General features: G+C 52.2%; 1 protein-coding gene across 2 annotated transcripts; it reads right to left on the reverse strand.

Moving 5' to 3' along the window:
* Nucleotides 1-7,382: 7,382 nt before the first annotated feature.
* ZIC4 (Zic family member 4) lies at nucleotides 7,383-24,922 on the reverse strand. 2 transcript variants are annotated; one of them, XM_052686561.1, is made up of 5 exons: nucleotides 24,527-24,922; nucleotides 21,636-21,720; nucleotides 16,307-16,921; nucleotides 11,676-12,000; nucleotides 7,383-9,988 (listed from the first exon to the last, which is right to left on the reverse strand). In XM_052686561.1, coding segments are annotated over exons 1-5 (1,251 nt in total). In that variant the 5' UTR covers nucleotides 24,752-24,922; the 3' UTR covers nucleotides 7,383-9,987. The 2 variants fall into 2 exon arrangements, with proteins under 2 accessions (XP_052542521.1, XP_052542520.1); XM_052686560.1 differs by lacking the exons at nucleotides 21,636-21,720; nucleotides 24,527-24,922 and having other exon boundaries at nucleotides 16,307-17,348.
* Between the last annotated feature and the right edge of the window lie 897 nt (nucleotides 24,923-25,819).

Here is a 25,819-nt window from a genome sequence, read left to right on the forward strand (position 1 = left end):
GTCCAAGCTGCCCCAATCTGAACATTCCCGAGGTCCTTTTCCAGAGATGTCTGCCCTCCTGAGATGTCCACCTCGCTGTCCTCCCTGCGCAGCCACATCACCTCATCCCTTGCCTTGCAATCTTCTCTTTGCGGAGGATCCGACAGAGGGGCAGGTGAATCCCTCCCAAAAGACCTTTGTGACGCCACCCCCCAGCCCGTCCCGTCGGTCCCCCCTAGACAGAAGGTGCCAGGCCGAGCCCTCGGCAGCGGGGAGCGGTGCCTCCAGCCGGCCCCCGCCCTCCGAGAGCACGCTGCCATTCTTTCCCAGCTCCGAAGTATGCGTTTTATTATAGATTATTTAATTTGATGAGCAACATTCCCACCGCCCTGAGCACAGGCTAAGTGAAAAAAGGTTTACTTGGCATTGCAAACCAATTTCAGCTAAAAAAAAAAAAAAAAAAAAAAAGCCAACACGCACACGAGCAAAGAAGCTCTCCACATATCGCCTGAGGGCTAAGCAAGCTTCCAAGGACCTGAGTCGTAAGGTTCCCCACCCAAAGCTGCCCTCGGCTCTTTTCTAGCAGGGAGTCAGCAAGAAGGGGTGTCCGCTGTCAGCCAGCATCTGGACAGCCCCCCTGCCCTCCCAGCTCCCCCCGCCCGCTGCTTGCCAGCATCTTGGCTAACGACCGGCGATTGCTGAGCACTGGAGAAATGTCCCACGTAGCTGAAGTTCAATATCTGTCAGGCGACTGAAGGACGGAAAGATTCATTTTTAGGGCGTGAATGATTTCTTAGCCCGCTCGCGGCTTTGTAACTTCCAACGAAAAGGCAGAAAAAAGGCAGGAGCGGCCGCAGGCGCGATTCGGAGGAGCCCACCGATCGCTCAGTCATAAAAGTGTACAATAGAGGGACTTCATTGTCCCTCGTTAAGCGGTTCATAAGTGACCCCGTTTATTTCTGAATAGCCGTGTTTTGATGACTTATAGTATATGCAAAAACAAACTTTCCCGCGGTGTTTTTTTTTTTTTTTTCTCCGTCATGCTTTTCTTTTCAAACAGCCAGATGATTTTAAAAAGAAAAACACCCAGAAATGATAAATCGCGTCGCATAGCTAATGGCTGGAGGGCGCGTTTACCAATTCATAATCATTTATTCTTGGTGATGTATGACCCTTACTCTTAAATCTCAAAAGCTTCTATTTGAAGGTGTAAATAGCTTTTTCCCCCCTTGCAGTAAACCTTACTGCATTAGCAGTGATTGATCTCCTGTACAATTCGTCCCAGAGTGCTATTTTAGAGGGGGAACACTGGCTTTTGGAGATTAACTGGGGAGTCTGTTACATATTAATGAACCTAGGAGATATACTAACGTTTTGGTAATTTAGTTATTTGTGTCTATAGCTTTCGCCGTTATTTTCTCTTAGACCCCCGCGGTTGTTATACATCGAATTAAAAATGGTCCTTCAGTATCATTTTTTCAGTAGCAACTAAACGCCATTTAACGTGAAAAACAAATGTTGACTTGTCTGTTGAAGGAAGTGTGTTTCTTGGCAAGACATCAAAGTGTTTTAAACTGTATTAGAAGGGTTTGTTAGTTTTCTTACCCGGAGCCTACGGTAATGTCAGAAAATAGGCTCCCGGTGGAGGCGGCCGTCGGAGGGGGGAGCGGGCGCTGCGCGGCTCCGCGTAAAGGTGCGCGCTCGGGAGGAGGTTTGAGCCGCAGCACAAACGCACGGGCACCTCTTCGCCGGGATTACAGCCTTGATTAGCGTGCTAATGAATGGGGATGTTTAAGAGCCGCCCGGAAACCCGTCTGTGAGAAGGAGGAGTGAGAAACTCCTAGGTTGGGCTTAGCCCACCGAGAGACCAACTTCACTGAAATGCCATTAACCTACTGCTCCTTAGCAGACAGTGGGGCAGAACGCCTCGGAAATGCTTCCGACGGGGCCGGGGAGGCGGCGGGAGATGGGAGCCCCACCGGGCTCTGCCCGCGCTCCGGAGTGGGGCAGCTGCTGCCAGGCTCCGGTCTGCAGAACCGGGTCGGGAAACGGGGGGGCCGAGAATAGGGGGTCGAGGGGAGCCCGGCGGCGTCAGTAGGAACGATGCGGGTCTGCTCCCCATTGACTCGGGCGTCTTGCGCGCGTTTCTAAATTAGAGTTCATTATCCTCGGAGGTCGCTAATATAGGCAGCCCCGCTAAGGATGAACGCGTGCAGCCGGCTCGCTACAGCTGGCTTCGTCCCGCTCTGCCTGGTGGGCTCGGGAAGAGGGCGGAGGCTGCGGCCGTCCAGCGGGCAGGGACAGGCGGCCGTCTTTCCGCCCTCCGCCGCGCCATGTGTTGCTGCCGACCGAAAGGCTGAAGAGCGGCCGACCACCAGGCTGGGGACAGCAGCGAGCGCATCCCAGAGCCAAATGGCTCCGTCCCCACTGCTGGAGAGAACGAACACGGTTCTCCCCCCTCGTCCCGTCCCGGAGTTAAACGTTTGTTTAGGACAAACTAGAGAAGCAACAGCCTTTGCTAGAACCTTGTTGTCCCCTTCTTCTCCTCGTGAATAACAAAGTGATCATAGGCTACTCGGCCAGTTGGCGAGGAAAGAACTTTTGTTTTCTGGGGCGATTTATGTTCTTTATAAATATGTGGTTTGGAAAATAAAAAGAGACTTGAAAACGTTGTTACAATGAAAAAGGACAAATTAGAAGACATTTTCTGTGATCAAAGGAGGAAGAGAAAGCGAGTAGGGGTATTCAAAAAGCTTGACTTATTCACACAACTCCTTTGGAGCCCAGGGGCAACAAGCGTGTCTTACATTGAAAAGGCGGCTCTATTCAGAGTGCAGGTGCGAAGTGGTGTGGCACATTCTGCCACATTATGTAAAGGTTGTTGGAGATTAGTGTTCAGACTTAATAACTAAAGCGCTTGATTTACATTGGAAAAAAGCCTCCTCATCCGTGAAAGCAAAATAATTTAACGCGTGATCATTTCGAGTGCTGCTGATATCCTAATACTTGCATTGTTCTCGGCCAAGTACTAGAGGAGCGCGGATTGATGCTTTTGGGAACCTATCATTTACAGCCACTGAACTCTGCTCAGAACTGGAGGTCCGGAGGGAAGATAAAAGAGGGGCACAAGATAAAAGTTTCTCATTGGAAAAAAAAGAAAACAATATAAATGGGACAGATCCCCTCCTCCCTGCACGCAGCCCCGTCCCGGTGCCAGGCTGCGCCCAGCTCTGAAGAGCCCAAAATTGGGCTGAGGGCTCAGGCGCTCTCCCGCTCCGCCTTCCCCCGTCGGAGCAGAATTACTTACCTTACTAATTATTCATATTTATGTAAATGTCATTAGTTAATGTAACTTTCTATAAAAAGATAATCAGGCGAGAACGGAGCATAGGTATTACCTTAAGTGCATTGGCTCTGCTCGTTTCATTCATATGTTAATACACGTGATGCAGTAGTGCCAGGCGTGAGGAGGGGGGAGAGGAGGGGTGAGGAGGAAAGCGAGGGAAAGAAATTAAATAATAATAACAAAGACCACAAAGGCTTGAAGTTTGCATTGCGGGATCAAGGAGCACGATGCCTTGTGATGCGCTGAACAAAGGGGGACCGGCGCCGGCCCCGCCGATCCGGCTGCCCGGGCATCCCGGCAACTTCCAGCGGCGCTGGGTTGCTGTGCTCCCCATCAAACCACCTCGGTCCGCCCAAATTCCCCTGCCGGACGGAGACCCTCCGCTTCAGAACGACCCACAAAGAAAGTATCTTTACTCGGGACGCGCACCAATTAAAATTGCAATACCTTTCTGCATCCCTCTTTAGTGTAAGCATTTGGGGGCCATTTCCATAAATTCTCTCCGAGAATAAAGGCTATAATGGGAACAAGGTGAGAAAGCTGTTAACCATTGTTTCAGCAAGAAAAGGTCGTAAGTCAGGCAATTGGTGTCTGACCTGTCAGGATAAGGTATAAAGGCTTTATTCATGCAGTCGCTCACGATTTTCTCAGCTCTCACAAAAGTGTTTTTATGATTCTGTTTTCTTACCTCGTTCCTTAATTAAAAAGCTGAATGATTAGAATAGCACCTGCATAATGTCTGGACGACGCCTGCATACTAATTCGCAAGTCTTTACATCTAGTAATTATAACATAAAATCAGAGATTGAATAAAACAGAAGGATTTTGCCCCTAAAGCCCTGCTAATCCCCTTTTAAAAGAGTCTGCTGAAATAATTCAGAACAGTTTCCGGAAGTTGGATTACCGACTCTTTTTTTGGCTATTTACAATGAAATGATATTTCACACTTAAAGGAGTCTCTGTATTTCTACAACAGGTTTTTAAAGGTGGCCCGCTTTCCAGACAATAACAATCCAGTGACTCCTTCCTTCTTTTCCTACCGATTTTTCCCCGTTCTCCCAGCAAGATCTTCATCTTTATCAGCTATATGCGAGGATTAATCAGTCTTCAGGTAGAGAGAACAAAACCTCCCCCTCGAGCCCTCCCTCTGAGTTCCCTTCCAGGACTTCCAGCCCCACCACCCCCGGCCCTGGAGGAGCAGCAGGGCAGCGGCAGAGCAGCCCGAGTTCAGCTGCACCCCGTTTCCCCGCCGCCCGCAGGAGCTCCCATTGCTACACTGTCACCCCCCATGATATAGGATAATTTAAGCCAGCAGAGGCTAGTCAAAAGTTGGAGAATACTTTTTTTTTTTTTTTTTTTTTTTGTCTTCCAAAACTGCTGGGTAAGGCGGAAGGGATGGGGGAAAGGGGGAGATGTGCGCTTTTGTTTGGCTTCAGGAAGGGCTCTAGCAGGTATCCCGAGGGGCAGCAGAGTGGCGACAGGGACCGCTGGCAGAGCAGTGCCGTCGGGAAACGCTCTCCGTACCCTCACCCAACCCCGTGCAAGCCGGGGTGGCTCCCCACGTCCGCTCATCACCGCCACAGCGACCCTGAGAAGGTTTGGCAGCAGTGAGGAGCCGATCTTCTGGGTGGCATTGACCTGAGAAGGGAACGATTAAATAGCCGATTTTATTGGGCGTCCTGTTTATTTTAGTGAAAATCAAATCAAAAGAAAATAAAATAAAAGGTATTTCATCGTTGCCCAACGTGCTCCCAGCCGCGGCTGAGGAAGGAGCCCGATGCCCGGAGCCGCGGGTCCCAATCCTCTCCCATTCCTCGGACCGCTCAGAACACGATGAGGAACTGTGGAGGGTTTTGTATGCTGTTGCCATCATTAGGAACACCTTGATCTCTCGTGATATATTTTTTTTCTTTTTCTTATGTGAAAGAGTTGTTTTTGCGGTGACTTTTGTCGTCGTCCCCCACCCTCCCCCTCCCCGCCTTCTTCTTCTTCCCCAGAGTAATTGTAAAAAACTCTAAATCATCCACAAGAAAAATGGAGTCATTCTGTCAGTCAGCATTAAAAATCTGAGAGTTTTAACTAAAAGCTTTAATTGCTATTCTGGCCCTTTTATAACCATGGGAACGCCGTGCTCTGTTGGGATCTGTGCGATGTTACACATCCCTTTAGCAGGCACTCCCTTGTTTGTTCACTCTTGCTTACTTTCATTTGTATCCCAGGAATATCCTTGCACCAGGCGACACGGGAAAAGACAAAGGGTATAAATAAACTAACATATGGCCCAGAGGTTTTAGCGGAGCTGGAGCCGCTTAGCAGTCATGTGGGCGATGCTGGGGAGCCGGCTTCTCTCCTTCCCCCGCGTAACCTCCGCGCTCCTCTTCCACCTTATCGCGATAAGGCACGCGCCTGTCGCAGCCGGCCTGGCCGGACCAGCTGGGTTTCCCTTTGGGCTGTAAAAATCGAGACAGCGAAGGGATGGGAAAGGATGAATAAGCGTGTGTGCGTGTCTGTGCCCGTAAGTGTGTGTGCATGGAGACAGCTGGAAAATCCCATTTGGGGTGATGGTCCCAGGGCAGGGGCTCAGCCCCGGGTCACTGCGGGTCCGACCCCTCGGAAAGGAGAGGGGAGGGCAGGGCAGAACGCTGCACGTTCAGACATCGACAACGGGTTCTTGGCAATGTAAACCAGTTCAGGGCTTCTGTCCCAAACTGCTCAGTCCTACTCGGCGTGTCTGACAGCCCCTCCCGCCCCTCCGTTTCTCCCGATATCGTGGAGGAAATGGGCTTTGGTTACTGATTCATATTTCTAATCTTCCTTTCCTGAACATACAATGTGCTTTTGTTAAATGAATGGTCTTTAATTAATGCACTTGCACAATGCAGGGGCTTGCACGGGGATCGATGATAGGAAGCAACAGGGGATGGTTCCCTCCAAAATGGTTTGTCAGCATTGAGAAAGAAAAGGCAATGTCTTTAAAGGGCCACTAATAATGCCCACACGTCTCTCACCATGCTGTCTGAGGGGACATTCCTTCCCTTGTTGACAGTCAAGTGCAATAAGTACATGTCTTCGCTCAATCATTAGAGACCATAGAATTGTATTCTTTAATTAGCATGTACTGTTAGCCCTCCTTGCCTTTTTGTGCCTTTTTTTTTTTTGTCTTCTACACATCGGCAAAAATGTTTTCCTCTCTTTTTCTTTCATTCCTTTCTTCCTGTAATTCTTTACTTTCTTTCATTCTCTCCCTTTCTGTAGTCAAACGCATTCTTAGTGACAATATTCGCGCCACCCAAAGCCAACTTTTTGTCATCTCTGTGTGTTAGTCAACTTCTTTCAAGTTTTCCATTAGGAAAAAAAAAAAAAAAAAGGTAAAGGCAGCGCGCATGCGCACTACACCGGCAGGGGTTGGGGCTGCTGTGCCCAGGGCTGCATTCACCCAAATGGCAAAGCTGGGCTCTGAGCAGCCCTGCCAAGGGGATTCTGAGCGAGCTGGGAGCTGCAAGGCGTCAAAATCAGTCGGTGCAATTCATAGGGCCCGGAAGGGTTATCTTCGTGCTACTTCACCTGATGAATTCATTTCCTCTCTTAGATATATACATATAAATACTCATCAAATGAAATAAGTGGCACTGTGTCAGGGCTCATTTTAGGGGGATATTTCCTCAAACAATGTTATCCCACGCCTTCCTGCCAAGAGAACACACACCATGGGACAGAGGCAGGAGCAGCGGAGCTGGGGGGGCTCTGCCAGGAGCCCCGCGCCCATCCCCGGCGGTCGGGGACCTCACGAGAGCGGAGCTGCCCGCCTGGAACCGCGGAGTGCAGGGCAGACAAGAAAGGGACGGGGCTCGTTGAGGAAAACTCGGGGCACTGGGATCTGCGTTTGCACGCTGCACTTCGGGCAATGTTTATAGAATTCATTGGAATCTCTTTCTCTGAAAAACGAAACAAAACAAAAAAAAAAGCTATCCCCGAAATGAAGCCAAAGAGGTGCTTTGGTTTGGTTTTGTTCTTTTAATGCAAATGCCAACCTAAAACGATTAACATTAGGAGAGGATAAAGACCAACAAAAAAACACGCCTTATATCGTACACCACATTGACAGTACACCGCTTCGAGAAATCTTTTTCAACGAATATAAAACCAACAGAAGGACGAATTACAGCGCTCTGGGAGCGGCTCGGCATCGTCGGTACAAACACATATTTTTAAAAGTGCACATTTGTAAAAATAACCCTAGAATTGATACGTTTATAAATATTTATTGTAAAAAAAAAAATCCAAATATTAAAAATAAATAGTATGTTCAAGCGCACAACAGAAAGTTCCTCCGTTACCAAACATGTGATGAAGGAAAAGACGGAATTTAAGAAGTCAGATACAGTATATCAACGTTGCAAATGTTTTTGCGAGCTACATTTTCAGAGGTGTTTTCTTCTCCGTACAGTTCACGAGGAGTGTGGTAGATTTCCCCATAAATATGATAAGAGCCAGAATCAATAATAACAATAATACTAATAATAATAATACCCCCTCCGCCGCAGTTTGACTCGGTCTTTGATCAGGAAAAGTCCCATTAAAATTTTGGGGTTGCTTAGAACGGCGGAATTGGGCTCAGATCACTCTGTAGCAACTAAAACAGAAGTACACCGATGAGTTACAACTTCGAGGAATCCGCTTTACAAACAGAGCTTTGAACGATCTCCGATGGGAAACTCCTAAATAAATCTTGACCGGGGAATCGGTACGCACGGTGATGTTTATCAAATGAAGATACAAAAGGGATGCGGTTGGGCTATCTTTACACTTACGGACAATAAAACATGGGAGCATATGGAAGCCATCGCTTTGAATGCGTTAACCACTTCGATACATCGCAGTATATACACGCTTAATAGGTATTCGGACTGTTGAAATGATCAAAGACTTTCACTCTGATGTCTTTGCTGTTGCTTTCATTCTAGTGAAAGAACACGTCTGTTGGTCACATACTGGTGGCAACGAGACCCAACGTTTCTGCCTTCTCTCAGGAGCTGCATTCTGCGCAGCACATGTGGAAGAATAATTTATTAGACGGAAAAGTTCAGAGGATAAAATGCCAAAATGGACATCATTTCAACTTTAGAGCAGTAAGGTCATGCAGACATCTACGGACATCTGTAGGCAGACAGTTTCACACAGACGCAGCCACGTAGATCCAGATGTATGTCTATACACAGGATTCGGTAGTTTGGTATTTTCCGCACCCTCTGGGCCCCCAAAGTTATCTTTAAAAGTTTGATTTTATCTCTTTAGAAACGGTTTAAAGCCAACGGGCAGGGTGAGTTTGACAGAGAGGAGAACAAATCGCTGACAAAGAACCTTTTACGTTTCATCAGCGTTGTTAGGACGACGAGCAGGAATTTCTCAGATAATAACTCCCACTTCAAAGATTTCTCAGCTCAATAGAAATTGGACCATCCTTTTTATTCAACCACAAGGGCTGGCACTAAAGACGACTCAACTGTTTGAATTTTTTTTTCACCGTGTTTATTTTTCCCCTATTCACCAGGGTACTTGGATAAAATAAACAACAAGACAATTACTGGAACATGGACTTCTAACTTTCCCGGGCCCATGGCCCAGCGCCCATGGCCCCGGCCGTGCGGGTGTCAAGTTCCCCGCCCCCGGGGGCTGCGGGGGGGTCCCTCGAGCCGAGCCCTGAGCGGAGCCGCGGGTCGCGGTGACATCCCCGGCGCAGCCCCTCCGTGGGGCGGTCGCCAGAGGGGTTCTTCCCCATCCTACCGAGGGGATGGGGGTGAGGGGAGCGCGGGCAGAGCCCGGAGCTGCCCCTTTTGGGGGATGAGGGGAGCGGAGCCCGCTTGGGTCGAGGGTGAAGCCCGGCGGAGCCCAGCCCCGCAGAAGGGCCTTGGGTGGAAGAAGCATGTCCGTAGCGAGGGGCAGATTGAGTGTATTAAGCTAGCATGAAACCAAAGGTCAGTGCAAATGTATCTTAATAGACTGTCTCAAATGGAGTGTGCCTCCTTTGAAGGCCGCTTGCTATTGCTCTCCTCATTACCATAGCGATCCTAACGTGGCATGCTGATGCACCATAAAACTCACACTTTCAACCCCAAAATCAGGCCCTTTGAACAACCCGAGCTTGATTAGACCTTTCTCCTTTTCTTTTCCCCCTTAAAAACCATTTCCTTGCCTTTAGAAACTCGCCCTCAAATCCCAAACGCATTCTCTGATCCCGGCAGAAAGCAGAAACAAAAGTGAGCCGAGGCGGCGGTTCAGGCGGGCCTTTTCTTCCCGACATTCTTATCCATTTTTATTATGATCTGGAACAAGTGCCCCGTTCGCGTGGGTTTTGTTTACCGGAAATTAAATGAAAATGATTTAGTTGGCGTCAAACAAAAATATATACTTGTATACACAAGAAAAAGGGCCCGTTAGACGTAAATATTATGTCCTTAATGAAAAGACTGGACGGGCTCCAGACTTCGCCTTTCACTATTTAAGTATGACTTGCCTATTGCCATAGAAATCCTAACTTACCATGAAGATTCACCGTTGTGAAGAAATACTTCTTTGTGCGAGCTTTCTTTGATGTCTAAGGCATAAGATTCAGGCTTTCAGCTGCGTCTGTCTAGATTACCTTGAGAGCAACGGGGCAGACATCTGTAACAAGCAAATGAAAAATTAAAGGTGATTAGCCTGCACATCCAACACTTCTGGAAATAGAGAAATAAAGAACTAAACAGAGCCGGGGACAGGATGGACACAGCCTTCTGCCCGCAGCAGGCTCCGGTTCTGAAGTGTGACTTTGGGGCTGCGTGACAGAAGGGAGCAGCGCCCAGCGTGGGCTCCGCACCCATTTCCCCAGGCCCAGTGGTGCATTCTCGCCCTGACACAAGGCGAGGAGCGAGGCACACAAACCCCAAAAGTTGCCAGGTTCGCGCTGCTGAAGTGGGGACGTGGTGCCTTGGGAACAGCATCGGGCTGCAGCAGGAGGGGCTGGGTTTGCCACTAACCGTCTATCTGTTTTCCTCTCGCTTTTATCTTGACATCTATAAACACACACGTGTGTATGTGCGCGTGTGTTTGCCGGACACAGCCGCAGCCACCTGGGCGGAGGGGGTGAACGGGGCACAGGGAAAGAGCTCACAGCAGCCCCTCCGCACCCAGCAAGCCGTGGGAAACCCTTCCAGCAGCCCGTGCTATTTATTTGCCTATAGTATCTGCTATTCTTAAACATCATTAAAGTAATTAAAACGGTACCATTCGGCAGTTTCAAGCTACCCCACTGGAGGCTTTTGTGTGCTTGTTTTGTTGTTGTTGTTGTTGTTATTGTTTTTGGTGTTGTTTTTTTTTTTTTTTTTTTTTTCCCTCCTCTTTCCTCCTTTATTTCGCCAAGAGGAGTGAGCCGTGTATGTTTGTGTAGGGTCTAGCTTGAAGCTCTGGGCCATGCCCCAGCCGCGCTGTGCGAGCACCGGCACCGGGAGCGCTCCGCAGGGCACAGCCGTACAGCAGCGGCCCCGGCCCCGTTCTGCCGGGGGGCACTGGGCCCCCACCCGCTGCGTGACGTCATTGGCGGCTCTGCCCTCAGCCCCCACAACCCCAACCAGACAGAGACCGCACCTGGGGGGGGAGAGGGGGATTTGGGGGAGCCAGGGCCGAAGGAACGTGCAGCCCCACACCGCCTGGGCCGCCTGTGTTAGGCACTGGGGGAAATAGATAGCTGTATGTATTGTTACGTACTGCTGCAGGGAACGGTGGGAGATTCTTTACAGAAACGTCCATCGAGAGAGTTAATTAACGAAAGAATTTAATGGATTAATTCTGTACAATTCGGTAACAAATAATTGTTTATATACTTTTTTCTTTTTAAAAAAAAAAAACAGAACAACGCTCTCACAGAAAGTAGAGGACCAGCAGAACACTTCAGCACGAGACACTGTTGACAAGAGAAAACCTGTACAGCTGCGAATCCGTTGTGAAACCACTGTGGGTGGGGAGCGGGAAAGGGAAGGGAAGGAAAAGGGATAAAGGAAAAAGGAAAGGGAAAAGAAAACGGCTGCTGCAACTCTGTGCGCTTATGGCCAGGCGGGAGCAAGGAGATCAGCGGGAGGTGCGCTCGGAGGAAGGAGGCAGCTTGGCCAGGCCGAGCGGGAGCAGCGGGGTCCGGCAGCACGGCTCTGCCTCCCCGGGGCCGAAGCCAAGGCCCGTCCCCTCCTCTCCGGCTGCCCGCGGCCGCGCTCCCGCTCCCGTCGCCCGCCGCGCTCTCTAGCAGCGGGGCCGGGGCTGGGCGGCGGGGCGCGGAGGCGGCGGGGCGGCGGGGGGCGCGGGGCGGCCCTGACACACGTACCATTCGCTCAGGTTGGCGGCGGGCGGCGCGGGCGCGGAGGACTCGGCGTGGGAACACGAGGCGGGGGGGTCCCGGCCGGAGTCCGAGGAGGGGGACACCAAGGAGGGCGTGGAGGACTCGTAGCCGGAGCTGGGAGGAGGGGATTTGCAGTGCACTTTCATGTGTTTTCTCAGGGAGCTGGGGTGGGTGTAGGACTTGTCGCAGCCTCTCACTTTGCAGTTGTAGGGTTTGTCGCTGGTGTGGACGTGCGAGTGCTTCTTCCTGTCGCTGCTGTTGGCGAAGCGTCTGTCGCAGCCCTCGAATTCACATTTGAACGGCTTCTCCCCTGCGGGTGGCAAAGAGAGAGCACAGCCGTTAGCACGGGGGCCTCCGGGCAGCCCCCGCACCCCGACCACGCTTTCATCCTCTTCGGCCCCACAAGGCTCCCCCGGGGCGGCTCCTCTCGGGCCCCGCCAGCCCCGGCCCTTCCCCGCCACGCTCCCCTCATGCCCATCCGGCTCCACAGCGGGAGCGCTCGGCCCGAGGCCGCTCTTCCCGCCCCTGCCCTCGGTGTCAACGTGGGGTTTTGTGCGCCAGACAAAGCCCCCAGATAAGGAAAACTTCGATGCGATGTGCTCGTTCCGGGTAAACAATGCGCGCTGTCCCTGAGGACCCCGGTGTCCTGCAGAAAGAGCGGGCAGTGATTTATTTCTGGGAGCGTTTTTACGTTAAATACATTTCTCACACTCCCGGAGGTGCAAGTGGAAATATTATTCGTCACCTCACCAGATCACATCTCGTGCACTCCTTTCTCGCACTGATTACGATCCCGCGGAAGAACCGCGTCCCCCCTCCCTTCCCCGCTCCCCAGTTGCTGACACAGTAGGGCAAAGCACAAAATCTTTCTAAAAGACATCGATGGTGTGGGCGAAACGAGAGGGATTCAGCAGGAGAAAGAGTAGGCCGGGACACTGCTCTGTCTGGGGCAGCATTCTCTTTTCATTTGAACCTACTCAGTCATGGAAGGAATCGCAATCGGGATTAATTTGTCTGGTAATATGATAAGTGACGTTAAGCAGAATAGAAATATAATTGTGATGCCAAAGTCACGCATAAGTTGGGATGGTGCAGACCGTGCACGGTACACGATATACAGGCAGCTTTCCAGGAAACGTGCCACGGAGAGCTTCGGGCTGAAATGACGACTGCGTTATTGTCACTGACAATGGCACACTGCAAACCCAGCTTGGCAAGGAACGTTCAGGTTCTGCAGCAGCCGGGTGGGAAAAAAAAAAAAAAAAAGAAAAGCCAACTCATCCCCTTAAGCAAAAAAGTATCTGGGCGAGGGAGACACCACGAGATGTGCAGCCGAACCCTAATCGTCAAGTACAAACAAAGCCCCTGTACTCCCATCATGGCGTGTGTGGCGGAAGGGACCCGGCACATTTGTAAAAGCTCCGGGCTTCTGGTTTTTAATTTGTTGGCGGTTTTTATCCCCTCGCGGATCGTCACGATCGAATTTCGGAGGGGCGCAGCCCACCTCGCGCTGGCTGTGAGCACGAGCACATAAAGGAAAGCATTCCAAATATTTCACATGAATGCACTTTATGCAAGGTGGGTGGGAAAAGGCTCACGGCTCCGCGCTTCGAGCGTGTCCTTTCCTCCGGAATACCCACTGACGGTCACCGCTAACATTTGCACAGAGGATTGGTAAACACCTGGCATCGGGGAGAAGGGGGAGAGGTTAAAAATAAGGTCTCGAAGAAATTAATGCGGGTCCGTAACCAAATGCTGTCGGTATACAGCGGTGCATATGCACGCACACATATAATCTAATTACAGCTCCACGTAAGGCAACAATTTGACCTTCAGCATCTACGTTGAGACAACAAATCAAGGATATTAGTGTAGTACAAGCAAGCAGTAAGTTAGGAGGCCCCAGGGAAAGCCATCCTCATAAGCGCTTCGGTTGTGCAACGTGAGTTACAATCAGGTAAAGGCGGCTGCGGCGCGTTCTGCTTCCTCCGGAGTTGCAAGACGTTAAACTTCGCTTAACCCCGTGAGAGAGGCGCCGAGCAGCCCTCGTGCAGTCAGAGAGCAGCGGGGAGAGGGCAGCGCTTCCGCAGCAGCCCGGGTTGCATTCTCGGAACGCCTCGGTAAAGAGGAGCCGGCCGAGATGTATTCCTTTCCTGAGAGAGGGTTTTCTTACGTGGGAACCCCACCCGCAGGGAAGAGGACACAGTGCGGTCCTCCCAGGGCGGCCCGGGTACAGAGGTGCGGCTATGCGGACGCTCAGAGAGTTCTCCGGGCGACGGAAAAGCGCAGGACCCAACCCGCCATGTTACCCCCCCACTTGTAGCTGCGCAAAACCGTCCTCTGCTCGGAAATTGTGGCATAATCCCCCGTCTCCGGGAGTGGATTAAGGTATTTACCAACTTCTCCGGGGGGCGGGGGGCCGGAGGCGGCGGCCTCGGGCTGCGGGCGGGGAACGGGGGCGGCGGGCAGCGCCCCACGGCCCGCAGAGGGCCCCGGGAGGCAGCGCCGGGAGCCGGCCCGGCCCCCCCACCCCCACCCCGGGCTCACGGGAACCTCGGGCCTGGGGAGCAGAGCCCCGGCAGAGAGCCCTCCCCGGCCCCGCAGAGAGCGGCGGTCATTAATATTTGAGGAGGCAATAATTTTCCTGTTGAATCTAGAACTGTCTTCATGAATAATTTGTAGCGAGTTCTATGAGGGTTTCAGAAACATTTCGCTTTTGACAACTTCTGGGTGTTTAATAGAAACGGTGGAACCATAAAGGCCCCGCAGGAGTTTTCACAATACAGCAATTAATCACCGGGAACGTTAAAGTGAAAAGTACAGACGCGCGGAATTATGTTTAATAAACGCACGGCTCCGATCGCGGCTCTGCCCTGAACCTGCCTCGCCGATGTAGGTCACTTTCCCCAAGAACTTAACCATTTTCTGCTTCAGAGACTTCAAACAGTGAGGCCGTTAAAGAGCAGTAAAAGTTTGTTTACTTAAGAAAAACGCCGTCATTAAGGGATGAGCTCCGCCGGGCGAAGGCTGTACCTGTTCCGATCCGGCCGCAAGCTGCGTGACCCGGGGCCGCTCCTTTCTTCTCGCAAAGCGGCCGAGAACGAAGAGAGGAACCCAGCTCCTCTTTGCCCCCCCACCTCCCACCCCCTCCCAGATGAGCTACTCACAGAGCGATGGAAAAATAATTAGGTGACGAGTGATGCTCGCTGTAAAACCTCCGCGCTATGTTTAGGCGATACGATACGAAATTAGGATAGATGTCATGCATATTACAGCACGTCGGGTTGTATCGTAAAAACGCTGCTCCTAGAAGGTCGGGCCGCAGCGAGCGTGGGGGGAAGGGGACTTTTAGGAACTGGAGGGCGAAAAAAATCGTTTGGCTGTAAGCAGATCTTACAATAGGATTATGGAGTTTCCCTCGCAGTGCATAAGGCAGTACAGGAGGGGGTGGGGGTGGAAAACCCGACACTGGAACAGATTAAATGTTCCAAAAAGGGCTTATTTCTTATCGTCCTTAGGAAAAAAAAAAAAAAAAGAAAAAAAGAAAAGAAAAAGAAAAAAGAAAAAAAAAAAGAGAAAAAGGAAAAAAGAGAAAAAAAAAAAAGAGGGGAAAAAAGGGCGAAAAAAATCACAACCCAACTCCACAGACTACAAACACCGGCTGCTAAACTAATTAATACAACTTCACAAGCTGCTACTGAAAGTGTGAAAACTTTCTACGTGTCATTTCATTAATTATAAATGCTTTCCTGGCCGGAAGAGTTCAAAGGCAGTTTTGAGAGATCGTCCAGCGAGTGACTTTATTTCTGTTAGCCAGAACCAACAGACGCTCCCGACACATGTCCCAATTTCGCTTCACAGATCTGCAAATGACATCTCAAGCAGTACAGGCCGAAACAATACAGGGGGTTCTTCTCTTTTTTCCCTCCCGAGATTCAGAACTTGCAGCTCCCCGTATCTGCGAGCGCACAGAGTCCGTGGATGGCAATGCTCATGAAATATGTCAGTGTTATTCAGATCAAACATATGAAACTCCCTCTGCCCAAAACAAAACTGTTGAACGAAAAGGTCGCAGCTGTGTTATTCTCACAACGTTCGACCAGCAGCATCTCAGCGACATCGCTCAAAACTGACTAGACAAGTTGTAAGTCCTATTGTTCACTTTTAATTTGGGAGCTTGCACAATGATTTCATTTTTTTCCCCAACTACATTAAACTGCCAACAGGAAAGGAAAAAAAAAAAAAAAGAAAGAAAGAAAGAAAGAAAAGAAAGAAAAGAAAGAAATCCACGCCCGTGTGAAGCAGCAGCAATAGCTCTACCACTCGGTATGGTCACAGCTCTCCCCGCACAAACCTCACAGCCACAAAACCAGAAAAAAAAAAAAAAAAAAAAAACATGGACGAGAATTCCGAGATTTGTTCTCGCTCACCTTTTTTTCCCCCCATCTTCTCCCCCTCCCTCCAAGCGGTACAGAAGCAAACAAATTCGAGAATTTATTTTCTGGAAGGACTTGGCGTGCATTCAACAACAACGCAAAGGACACATTCAAAAGAAAATAAAGCAAAACAGTACGCTGAATAATACAGAGAGAGTAAAGAGAGCTTTCCATACTGACCTGTGTGAGTTCTTTTGTGTATTTTGAGATTCTCTGATCTGGCAAACACTTTGCCACAGCCTGGGAAAGGGCAGGGGAAAGGTTTTTCACCTGTGTGGACTCGGATGTGATTTACGAGTTTGTATTTGGCCTTGAAAGGTTTCCCTTCTCGCGGGCACTCTTCCCAGAAACATATGTGATTGGACTGCTCGGGTCCTCCAACGTGCTCCACGGTGACATGAGTCACCAGCTCGTGCATCGTGCTGAAAGTTTTCGAGCATAATTTTTTGGGAGTCTGCTCCAACTCAATCCACTTACAGATGAGTTCCTGTTTGATGGGCTGCCGCATGTAGCGGAAGAAGGCCCCCGGGCCGTGGTGCGGAGCCAGGTTCACGTTCAGGTTCATGCCACCGTAGCTATGAAGCGAAGAAGCAGCAAAAGGCTCTGTCCTGGAGGCTGGCACTGGAGTGAAATGTTCAGCTTTGGCGTACATTTCTCCAGGTAACCCCAGCCTTATCTGTCCGTTTAGATGGCCACCTGGAGCTGCACGGGGCGGCTGCTCATGGAGTCCAGCGAACAGCGCGGGATTCCCGGCTTCCGAGGGGCGGTGGTGCCCGCGGTGTCCGGGGCAGCTACCTGTTGTCGAGACAAACAGTCCGTGGTGAGATCGGGCAGCGGGGTGCTGCTCGCTCAGCCCGGGCATGGCCGAGTCCCTGACCGCAGCTGTATGGGACACGGGGCAGGGGACCGTCGCCGGGCCGAACGCTTCTGTGTGACCGGAGAGCGGCTGGGCCGAGCCCGCCGGGCGCGGGCGGTGGGGCTGAGGGGCAGGGCCGAGCTTTAGGGATGCGAGGTGATGCTGAGGAGGAAGATGAGGATGGTGGCGGTGCCCCATGTGTTGGTGCGGCCAGTCGAGGCGGGACCCGGCGGCGGGGGGGTGCGCGGCGAGGCCCGGGCAGCGTGGCACGGACTGCGGGGGGTGGCGGAGATGGGGACGTAGAGATCCCCCCGGGTCAACGAGTCTCAGCGCCGCGTTCCGCCCGCAAAGAGCAGCGGGGTCCATCACTGGGATCCCCGGAGCACCCACACTCTTTAGCTGTTAACGCTAAAAAGCCATCTGACGGCGGAGGGGAGAGGGAGACGGTGGGGGACGGGGGGGAATAAAGAAAAAGCAAAGAAAAAGCGAGGGGGATGAAGGGGGAGGAAAACTTTTTTTTTTCTTTCTCCCCCCAAAAGTTTCCCGTCCCGCTTGCTCCGGTGGCGGGGCGCACGGTGTCAGCGGGTGGGCTGCGCGGGGGTGGCGGGGGCTCGCTTTTGGCGGCGGCTGAGGCCGGGGAGGTCCCCGCACGGCCCGGCCTCCGCGGGCCCCCGCAGACCCGCGCCGCGCGGCCGCGGGACGGGACCGCGCCGCCTCCGGGCTGCCGCGCACGGCCCCGCGGCCAAACAATCTCCCTGTTCTCCCATTGGCCGCCGCCGTCGTGGCGTCACCGCTGACAGGTCCCGCCGCCGAACCGAGGGTTATCGCTCGGCGCGGGCGGGGGGCTGCGGGGAGCCGCGTACTGCGCATGCGCTGCCGCCGGCTGCCCCCGGCCCGCCGCCCTCCCGCAGCCCTGCCGGGGGCCGGGGCCGTGACAGGAGCGTGCCCCCGGTCCCGCCGCCGGGCCAGGCCTCCGGTGCGGGTAAACAAAGCCCCGACGGGCAGGGAGAGCCCCGGTGGGAAAGCCCCGGTCGCTCCCCTCGGCCTCCTCCTTTGTTTGGGGCCCCGGCGCTCACTGGCGGCCGCCTCCACGCGCAGCCCTGCGAGCCTCCCCTTGGGGTTGTGCAGCGTCCTCGTGCTCGGGTTGGTACTGCGGCTCTCGGCCGCGCAAAGGGCTCTCGAAAAAGCTGCGCTCACCGCCTCGGGCGAGTTTTGGTGTTATACGGTTGTTGGTTTTCAGGCAATGGGAGAAATCGTGGTGTTTGGGGCTGAGTCTGAGTTCTTAACCCAGAAGAGGGGGTATCTCCCTTCCTGTCTCTCTCTGACACTTATAAGTAAATCCCCATCCTCGATTTGATGAGAAGCATCGCAACGCATCTGTAAAGCCTCCGTTCTGTGTTTCTCACCTGGAGGAGAGAGCACAACTGAGGGGTGCGAGCTGCCAGCTAAGAATCAGGCTCCGTGCACTGAGGCCTGACAGGTTTAGATAAGCTCAGGGTGTAGAAGGAAGCTCCCACTTCAATGTAAAATGGGGATTGTGAACTTTCCATGGAGCATGGGAGAAGACACGTGAAAGACAGTGCGTGCTTTGAGAACAAGAAACACAACTGTAAGTAGCTGCCTACAGCAGCACCAGATCTGGGGTCCTACCACAGAGGACTCTGCCAATGAACAAGAGAAAGCAGCAATTAGTTCCCTAAGCCTGGCTCCCACAGCTCGGTACCTGTCTCGCTGTCACTTCCCCATGGATGCTCTCTGTCACACCAGATGAAGCTCCCATTACAGGTTTCCACACTTCCACACAAATTTATCAGCTTTACAATAAGTGGCAAAATATGAAAATGTTCTGCACGGTCAAGGCAGCTGCTCAGAACAGAAGCTACTAGCCAACGAGTGGAAACGATAGGATGTAAACATGAGACACCCAGAATCACATAGGACATGTTCCTGGCACAGCCTACCATGCTGCCTGGCTGCAGTTTTGGATCTCGCTCTACTTCCCCCATAGCACAGAAGTGATACTATGGTCACTGGCTGTAGGAACATCCTCATGTACATCTATCTGAGTGGAGATATGATGAAAAGTGGCAAATGACGCTGTCAGCTCTCCATCCTTACAGAACATGTTTACACAGGCATTTTACAGCACACGCCATCCTCATAGTATCTTAACTCCTAACTACTGGCTCTAGGGAATGGCTTTTGCGGTCCTATTCATGAGCATCTCAATAGGAGTGCTCAGGAGACACACGTTAGGAAGTACGAATCTGTTACTTACAAATGCACTGAGAGCGTGAATTCCAAACAAAGCTGCTTTCCCTAACCTCCCGAAAACCTTCCACCTCGACATACTTGTTATCCAGTAATTCTGACACTTCTCGGGCAGGAGAGAATACATCTGGAACAGTTTATCTATTAAAGATGTTCTAACCGGATTTGCCCTGCGTTCACTTCAGTTACTGCAGTGTTTTCTGTTTGGACACCGATGGCTCTCGGCTCGCACCCCGCTCCCAGTCCAGCTTGCAACAGCGAATAAGCCCCTATCCCGCTGTCCCGGGGGGCGGGCGGGGTTCCCGGTGCCGGCAGAGAAGGGCAGCACGACGGGGGGCAGCGGGGCTGAAGCTCGGCGCTGCTCGCGGGATGCTTGGAATCCCGAGCGCCGTTAAGCGGCCCTTTGGCTGCCGCTCGAGGGGTGAGAGAGGTTTCCTGCTCTTGGCAGCTTTGCGAGCTGTGTGTGACCAGATGAGCTCGGCAAACGCTCAACTGTGTCAACATCAGCCTGTGCGTGGCCAAGGTTTTATTATTATTGTTATTGTTTCCTTTCCACCCACCTGGCTACGATATGGGCATCCCCTTCTAGACCCCCCCGGGACTGCTAAGCTGGATGAACCTGAACACTTCCAGGCAGAAGGCAGCAATGCTCAAGCAGCAAAACAGAAACATTCCGTTCAAACTGAGCCAGTCATCAGGGTAGGTCCAGTGCTAGGACAATGAGATCTTTAGGGTAGACCTTAGGATAGAATGAAGTGCAGAGGAACCTCGGTGCTCTCTTGGTGACAGATCCAGGGGCAATCAACGTGTGCTCCTGACAGCTCTGTGCTCGGTACAACTTTCCTAGCAGCTGTCCTCAAGCCTGCCTGCGTTGATGGTCTGTTCCAGAGAGCTGACAGGTTATGGAGTGATACACCCGGGTTTTTTCCTCTAAGATTACTCTGAGGCACCTTTCTCCTTTCCTTGGCCCCAGGGCTACGGCTCTCCCCTGTCCTAGGGCCCCTGTCTAAGGGCGGGTGTCTGCAACACGAAGCCCCCGGCACTGCCCGCACCGCGTCCTGCAGGACCAGCCCAGCACCGCAGAGCCCCGGGGATGGGCCGTCCTGGCTGTGCCGAGCGGTTTACAGAGCTACCATGTTTTTTGCTGTGAATTTCCCCGATGTAGTAAGTCACTTCTCCCTATGGCTACCTTTCTGTGAAGGCGACAGGCAAAGCCCCAGGAAACCGGGACTGCTCGTGTTGTGCTTTTTGAATTGGGGCCAAATACTGCTCCCCCCTAGAGCTGCGCTCGGTGTTAGGAGAGGTCCTGCCCCGGGCTCTGACCTCCGGCCCCTCGGCCGTGCCCTCCCACCCCTGAGCACAGTTCCCTGCTCGATGAGCCGGCCAGAACCCCTCCGATCCGGGCTCTGAGGGTATGCCCTTAAATCCCCACACAGCAGCTTCTAAGAGTTACCTTACAGGCTTCAACTCCTGGACTGGAGGAAAGGATTAATCTGAAAATCCTAATATTTACTCAGAGGAATAATAAATAAATAATTAAAAGAACAAACAAACAACAGCAACAATGAAGAGAAACTGAGAGTTCCGAGCTGCGTTCCCGTGCGATCCCACAGCCATCAGCTTCGTGATGGGCCGGGAGGGCGTGTGGGCAGTGGCTGAGCCGGGAGAAGGCACCGCTGCTCGGGGGGAATGGCTCGGTAGAGCCCGCCGGTACCCTCGACATCTCCTCTCCAAGAGGTGCACCGAGCAGCTCGGGATTGCACTCTCCCTTTGTTCCTATTTCCTCGCCCCATTCCCGCAGACGGGGCTTCTTTATTTCAGGGAATTCAGCCATCAGACGAGCAAGGACTTGTGCCTAGGTTTGTCTCTTACTTTTTGTGACCTAGAGCTACCCTAGGACCAGCAAATCATATGCTTATTTTAAATAGAATATTTCATTCAGCACCTCAAGATTAAGGTATTCCTGTCAGATAAGCTGTCAGTCACTAACTACTTAGACACCACATTGTAGAAGCCTAGTAGCCCTGGTAAAGATGATACATATCATGTAAACCCCATCAACAAGATCAAAGTCTTCTTCTTTAATAGGATCCAATACATGTCAAACCTCATTCCAATCAAATCGTCCGTAAATGAATTCAAGATGAATATGTCATAGAATAATGTGACAGTGCAATCACTGGGGGTCAGGGGTTGTTGTTTCAATGAGAGAGTCGTCAAATATTAATTCTAGAACCTCCAAATGAATAGGCATTCAGCAGGATTAGGCAGCTGCTGGTGGGGCGTTGTGTCGCTGATTTGTGTTTATGCAAGTATGTTAAACACTAAGCTGAAAAAAATATTCTCTCCTTTGAACTGAAAAATAGACATATTTTAACTTACTTGACTTTTCCAGGATGTTTCTGTAAAGTCGTTTTCTTTTCCTCATTACAAGGGGAGTCTTGTGCCTCATTTCCTGACTTGGTTCCTGTTAAGGAAGAGGGGTGGAAAGTTAAGAGCATAACAGTTTGTGTGTGATATGAAATGAGTACGGCTATGTATGGCTTGGGCACCGTGGATGCAAGAAGAAGGAAAGAAAAAACCGCCGAGAGAAACAAACCCCAAGAGTTAACAGCAAGGGGTGGGCGAGAGGAGCTTTCTCTGAGGGGAAACTGTAGGCTGTCTCCCCAGCAAAGCATCACATGTTTTATGGAGTCATGAAGTTTCCATGGCTGATGAAGGGGGAAAAAAATTATGAAAGGGCATCTTTTCAACTTCTCCTTTGATCTGACATTCACCTTCTGGCAGACTGTTGTGAGGCGGGTTTCTATCAACTCGGCTATATTGTTTACAGATCCTTCCTTCCCGAAATTAAATTTCGGGCTCTCCGCGAGCCTCCAACGCAAGTTGTTGTCTCAGCAAGGATTAGCATTGTAACACCCTGGCACTTCTCCCTGCCTATAATTTTCAGCTTGCTCTTTGCACTCTGCGAGGCAGAGCACTGTCACTGCTGCAGGCAGAACTTCGCGCATCTCTTTGAGCGGCAGCAGTAGTACAGATCTGGGCTTTGATGCAATGTCCGAGGCCGAATTCTTACACGTACCTTTGAAATTGTCGAGTGTTTTACAATATAGAAAAACAGAGGAGAATCCTTTTTTTTTTTCTTCTCCCCCCCCTTCGGAAAGAGATCATTATTACTATTTCTGTTGCTATTATTATTATTGAGACTCCAGGGCTGGGGAATAAAAATCTATACTAACACAAATAATTGATGATATTAATTATGAAACTTCATCAGCTTATCACAGGCATACTCCATCACGAATAATTTGATGCCTTCAACCTTTTCACTGCTGTGATGAAAATTACTGAAGAAATAGAAAGGGCCAAAGGAAAACCCTCAGGAATTATTTTACTTGTCAGTTTCCATTCACCCTCACATGTTTATAGAGCCAGTGAAGTAAGCACTGCCCTACTGGCACGAGTTCTGCAGGAGTGGTGCTGTATGGGGTAGGATGGAGGAGCTGGGAGAGCTCAGCTCCCGAGCATTCTCCGAAACTTGTTGAAACTGGACAAAATAAATAAATAAATACAAATTTGCTGCATTTAATATTTCAAATGGTTACCAGATGACAGAAGCAAAGGCAAAACAGTTGTGGAACTGAGTAAATATTGACTAAAACTCCGGGACGACCTCATAGCCTTTCTGATCACAAGGTGCCACTGTCAGAACGGGGAGCGGGATGTCCCATCATCCAGGCAGGGCAACCCTGCCCGTGATCGGCTGAACCATGGGGCTCTGCTGCGGGGTTCCAGACTGCACCGGGGCCCTCGTTGCCGCCAAAGGGCTCGACGTTCCCTCGGGCCAGCAGCCGGTGGAATCCAGCTGCTCTTCCCCAAAGCAGGGGGAGAAATGTGCAGCCGTTCATGCAGCAGTGAGAGGCCGGGAGATGCCTCTGCCTGCAGCCTCCGCAGGAGCTGCGGTGTCCGGGTTTGTTGGCACTGCCTCGGGGTGTGACAGTCCGGCCGGGTACCCTTTTCTGCCCCCGGGAATACAGAGAAGAAGTCAATGCAGAGAGAAAGTTCCTCGAGACCAGGTGGAGAAAGCCCTAGCCCAGCAGCTACTGTAGCCCTAGGCTACAGTCGGCTACACAAATGGAAACGGCGTCACAGACCGAAACCGGCCGGGTTGCCCTGGGCCGTGCCTGGCAGAGCAGCCGCGGGACACCGAGCTCCCTGTGCCCGGGGCTGGCACACGGAGCCAAGCTCGGGTCATAGGTCACCCTCAGCTGCGATGTGGGAGCCTCTCCCCTTTCCCGAGCGGCTCCAGGGATGGGGTCCCGCCCCCCCGAGGGCGCTGCGCGATGCTGGCTGCAGCACCCAGCTTCTTGGCAGCTCCCCCGGTCCTGCCCCGGGGAGTGGGATGTGGATAGGGGTGGAGGGGGCCGGCCGGGCTCCATCCCTCCTGTAGCCGCCTATAAAGAAGGACGCGCTGTGCTGAAGTGCCGGCTCCCCAGGCACGGCCCCATGGCATCAGGCGCGGCGGTGGGCGAGGCGCTGGGCGGGGAGCGCATCCTTGGGACGCCGTACCACGGGTCTCAACACTGTCGGCGCCCCTCGCCCTCTCCTCGATACCCCCGGCCACCTAGGCGACCGCGGGACCGAGCCGGTCCCGCCGTTGCCCTTCTCCAACTAGCTGCCGTCGTCCCGCCCGGAGCTACCCCCGCCCCTATCCGCAGACCCCCGTCCCGCTCCGCCCTGCGGAGTGCCGCCCAGCCCGCCCCTCAGGGTCCGGAAAGTTGACCGGGGCCGGCGGAGAGTGTCGGTGCCCCCCTCGACGGCACCCCGGGGTTTCTCTCTCCGTGCGCCCGCCCCACACGCCGAGGTGCTGCCGGGAGCCGGCCTCACGTGGGTTCGGGGCCGCCGAGGCGCTGCCTCAGGGCCCCGCGGGGCTCCGACCCTTCTTCCCAGGGGTGGCCGAGCCTCCTCCTGCGGAGACCCCCGAAGGCAGGGAGCTGTCACCCAAGTCTTGGGGAAGGCGGTGGGGGCAGCCACCCAAGGCACTCCCTCCTCCCCGGCACTTACCCCTTCGACCTGTTGAAGGTTTCCCCTCATATCTGAACTGGCAAAAATTAAGGGGGGGGTGGAGGGGGGGTGCGTAAGGGGTGTGGGGTGTGACTGGGGGGAAGGGAAAAGAAAGAAAGAAAGAAAAAGAAAACAATGCTCCCCCCTTCCCCCTCTCTCTCTTCTCCCCCCCTCCCCCCCCCCCCCCCCCCCCCGCCGTAAGAACCCACCACCTCTTTGGCGCTTCCATCGAGGCGGTCATCCTTCATTTCTTCTTTTCTTGCTTTCTGGAAGCAGTTAGGGAATGTATGATGAAGCAGAAATGAGCCGTCAGGATGATATTTTAATGGCTTATATGTCACGTTGGTGCATGTGGCTTTGAACTGGAGCAGCTTTCGTTTCCTGCAGAGAGCGTGCCGCAAATCCCACTTGATAACTTCTACAACCCACAACATTTTTTTTTCCTTACATTCACTCTTACAACGTATATTTAGATATGCTTCCTAAAAATACACTCCCGTCCGCCTTCCTGCGAGCTTTGTGCGTACCTGGCACTGTCACTGCTCCCCCTGCACTTGGAGGCATCCTCGCCCCACGTTGCCCAACTTTCAGGCTCTCCTGATGCCATCCCCTGAAGATTCCCCCATTACGCTGACAACTCTGTCCCATCGCTCCGGTTAATTTTAGAACCAAACGCAGAGATTAACGGGACGTCCGCACAGGATCACGTCCCGCAGAGGCACGCAGGGCGGGTGTACCTGTTGCTCTAAGCTACTGCAATTCCTCCGAGCGGATTTTGCAGAATGAACGCGTACGTGTAGATTCAGCCCCTCATTATTCCGAAAAGCTGCAAATCCTCCCAAGCTCCAAGAGGGAAATTACATAATACATCTGCTCTGGAAGGGACCCTCACGCACTGAGCAAAGGCAAAGTGCATCTGCAGATAAACTGCAGCGGAGGGCTCCTTGAAGGCATATCAAAGTTTATTTGTTGCTCGGTCGTTGGTTGCTTTCCTCCTTGGGCTGCATCCATTGCCACCCCTCCTGGCATCGTGCACTTCCCAGCGCTGCTGGCGGTGCCGCTGCCGCCCGCTCCGGTACCTGCGCGGCGGTGGCTGCCCGCGCCCTTCATTAGCACCGGGAGTTGAAAGTTTCTTTGTTTGCCACCACGAATTGGAGGGGCTCAGATTTAGTTGCGAATAAGCCAAGTGAAGGGCTGAACAAAGGCGAAATTGAAGGATTCCGAGTCTTAGCGAGCTTTTTGTGTTTTCGTTACTAGAAAATAATTAGACCTAATGAATATGCAGGCGACCGAGTAAATAAACAATTTGCCGGATTTCTGTGCGCGTACACACACATGTGCACGCACATAAGTGTATATACACACACGTATGCATCTATTGTAAAGTTTCGCGAGGTCTGTTTTTTTTTCAGAGCCGAAGCATCGTTTAAAATATTGTACAAATGTTGCTCGGCTTAATTGATTAAGCCACAAAGGCTTTCTGCTTTAAATATCACACTTCT

This window comes from Tympanuchus pallidicinctus, unplaced genomic scaffold, assembly GCF_026119805.1.
Source record: "Tympanuchus pallidicinctus isolate F22 unplaced genomic scaffold, pur_lepc_1.0 scaffold22, whole genome shotgun sequence".
NCBI classification, from domain to species: Eukaryota; Metazoa; Chordata; class Aves; order Galliformes; family Phasianidae; genus Tympanuchus; species Tympanuchus pallidicinctus.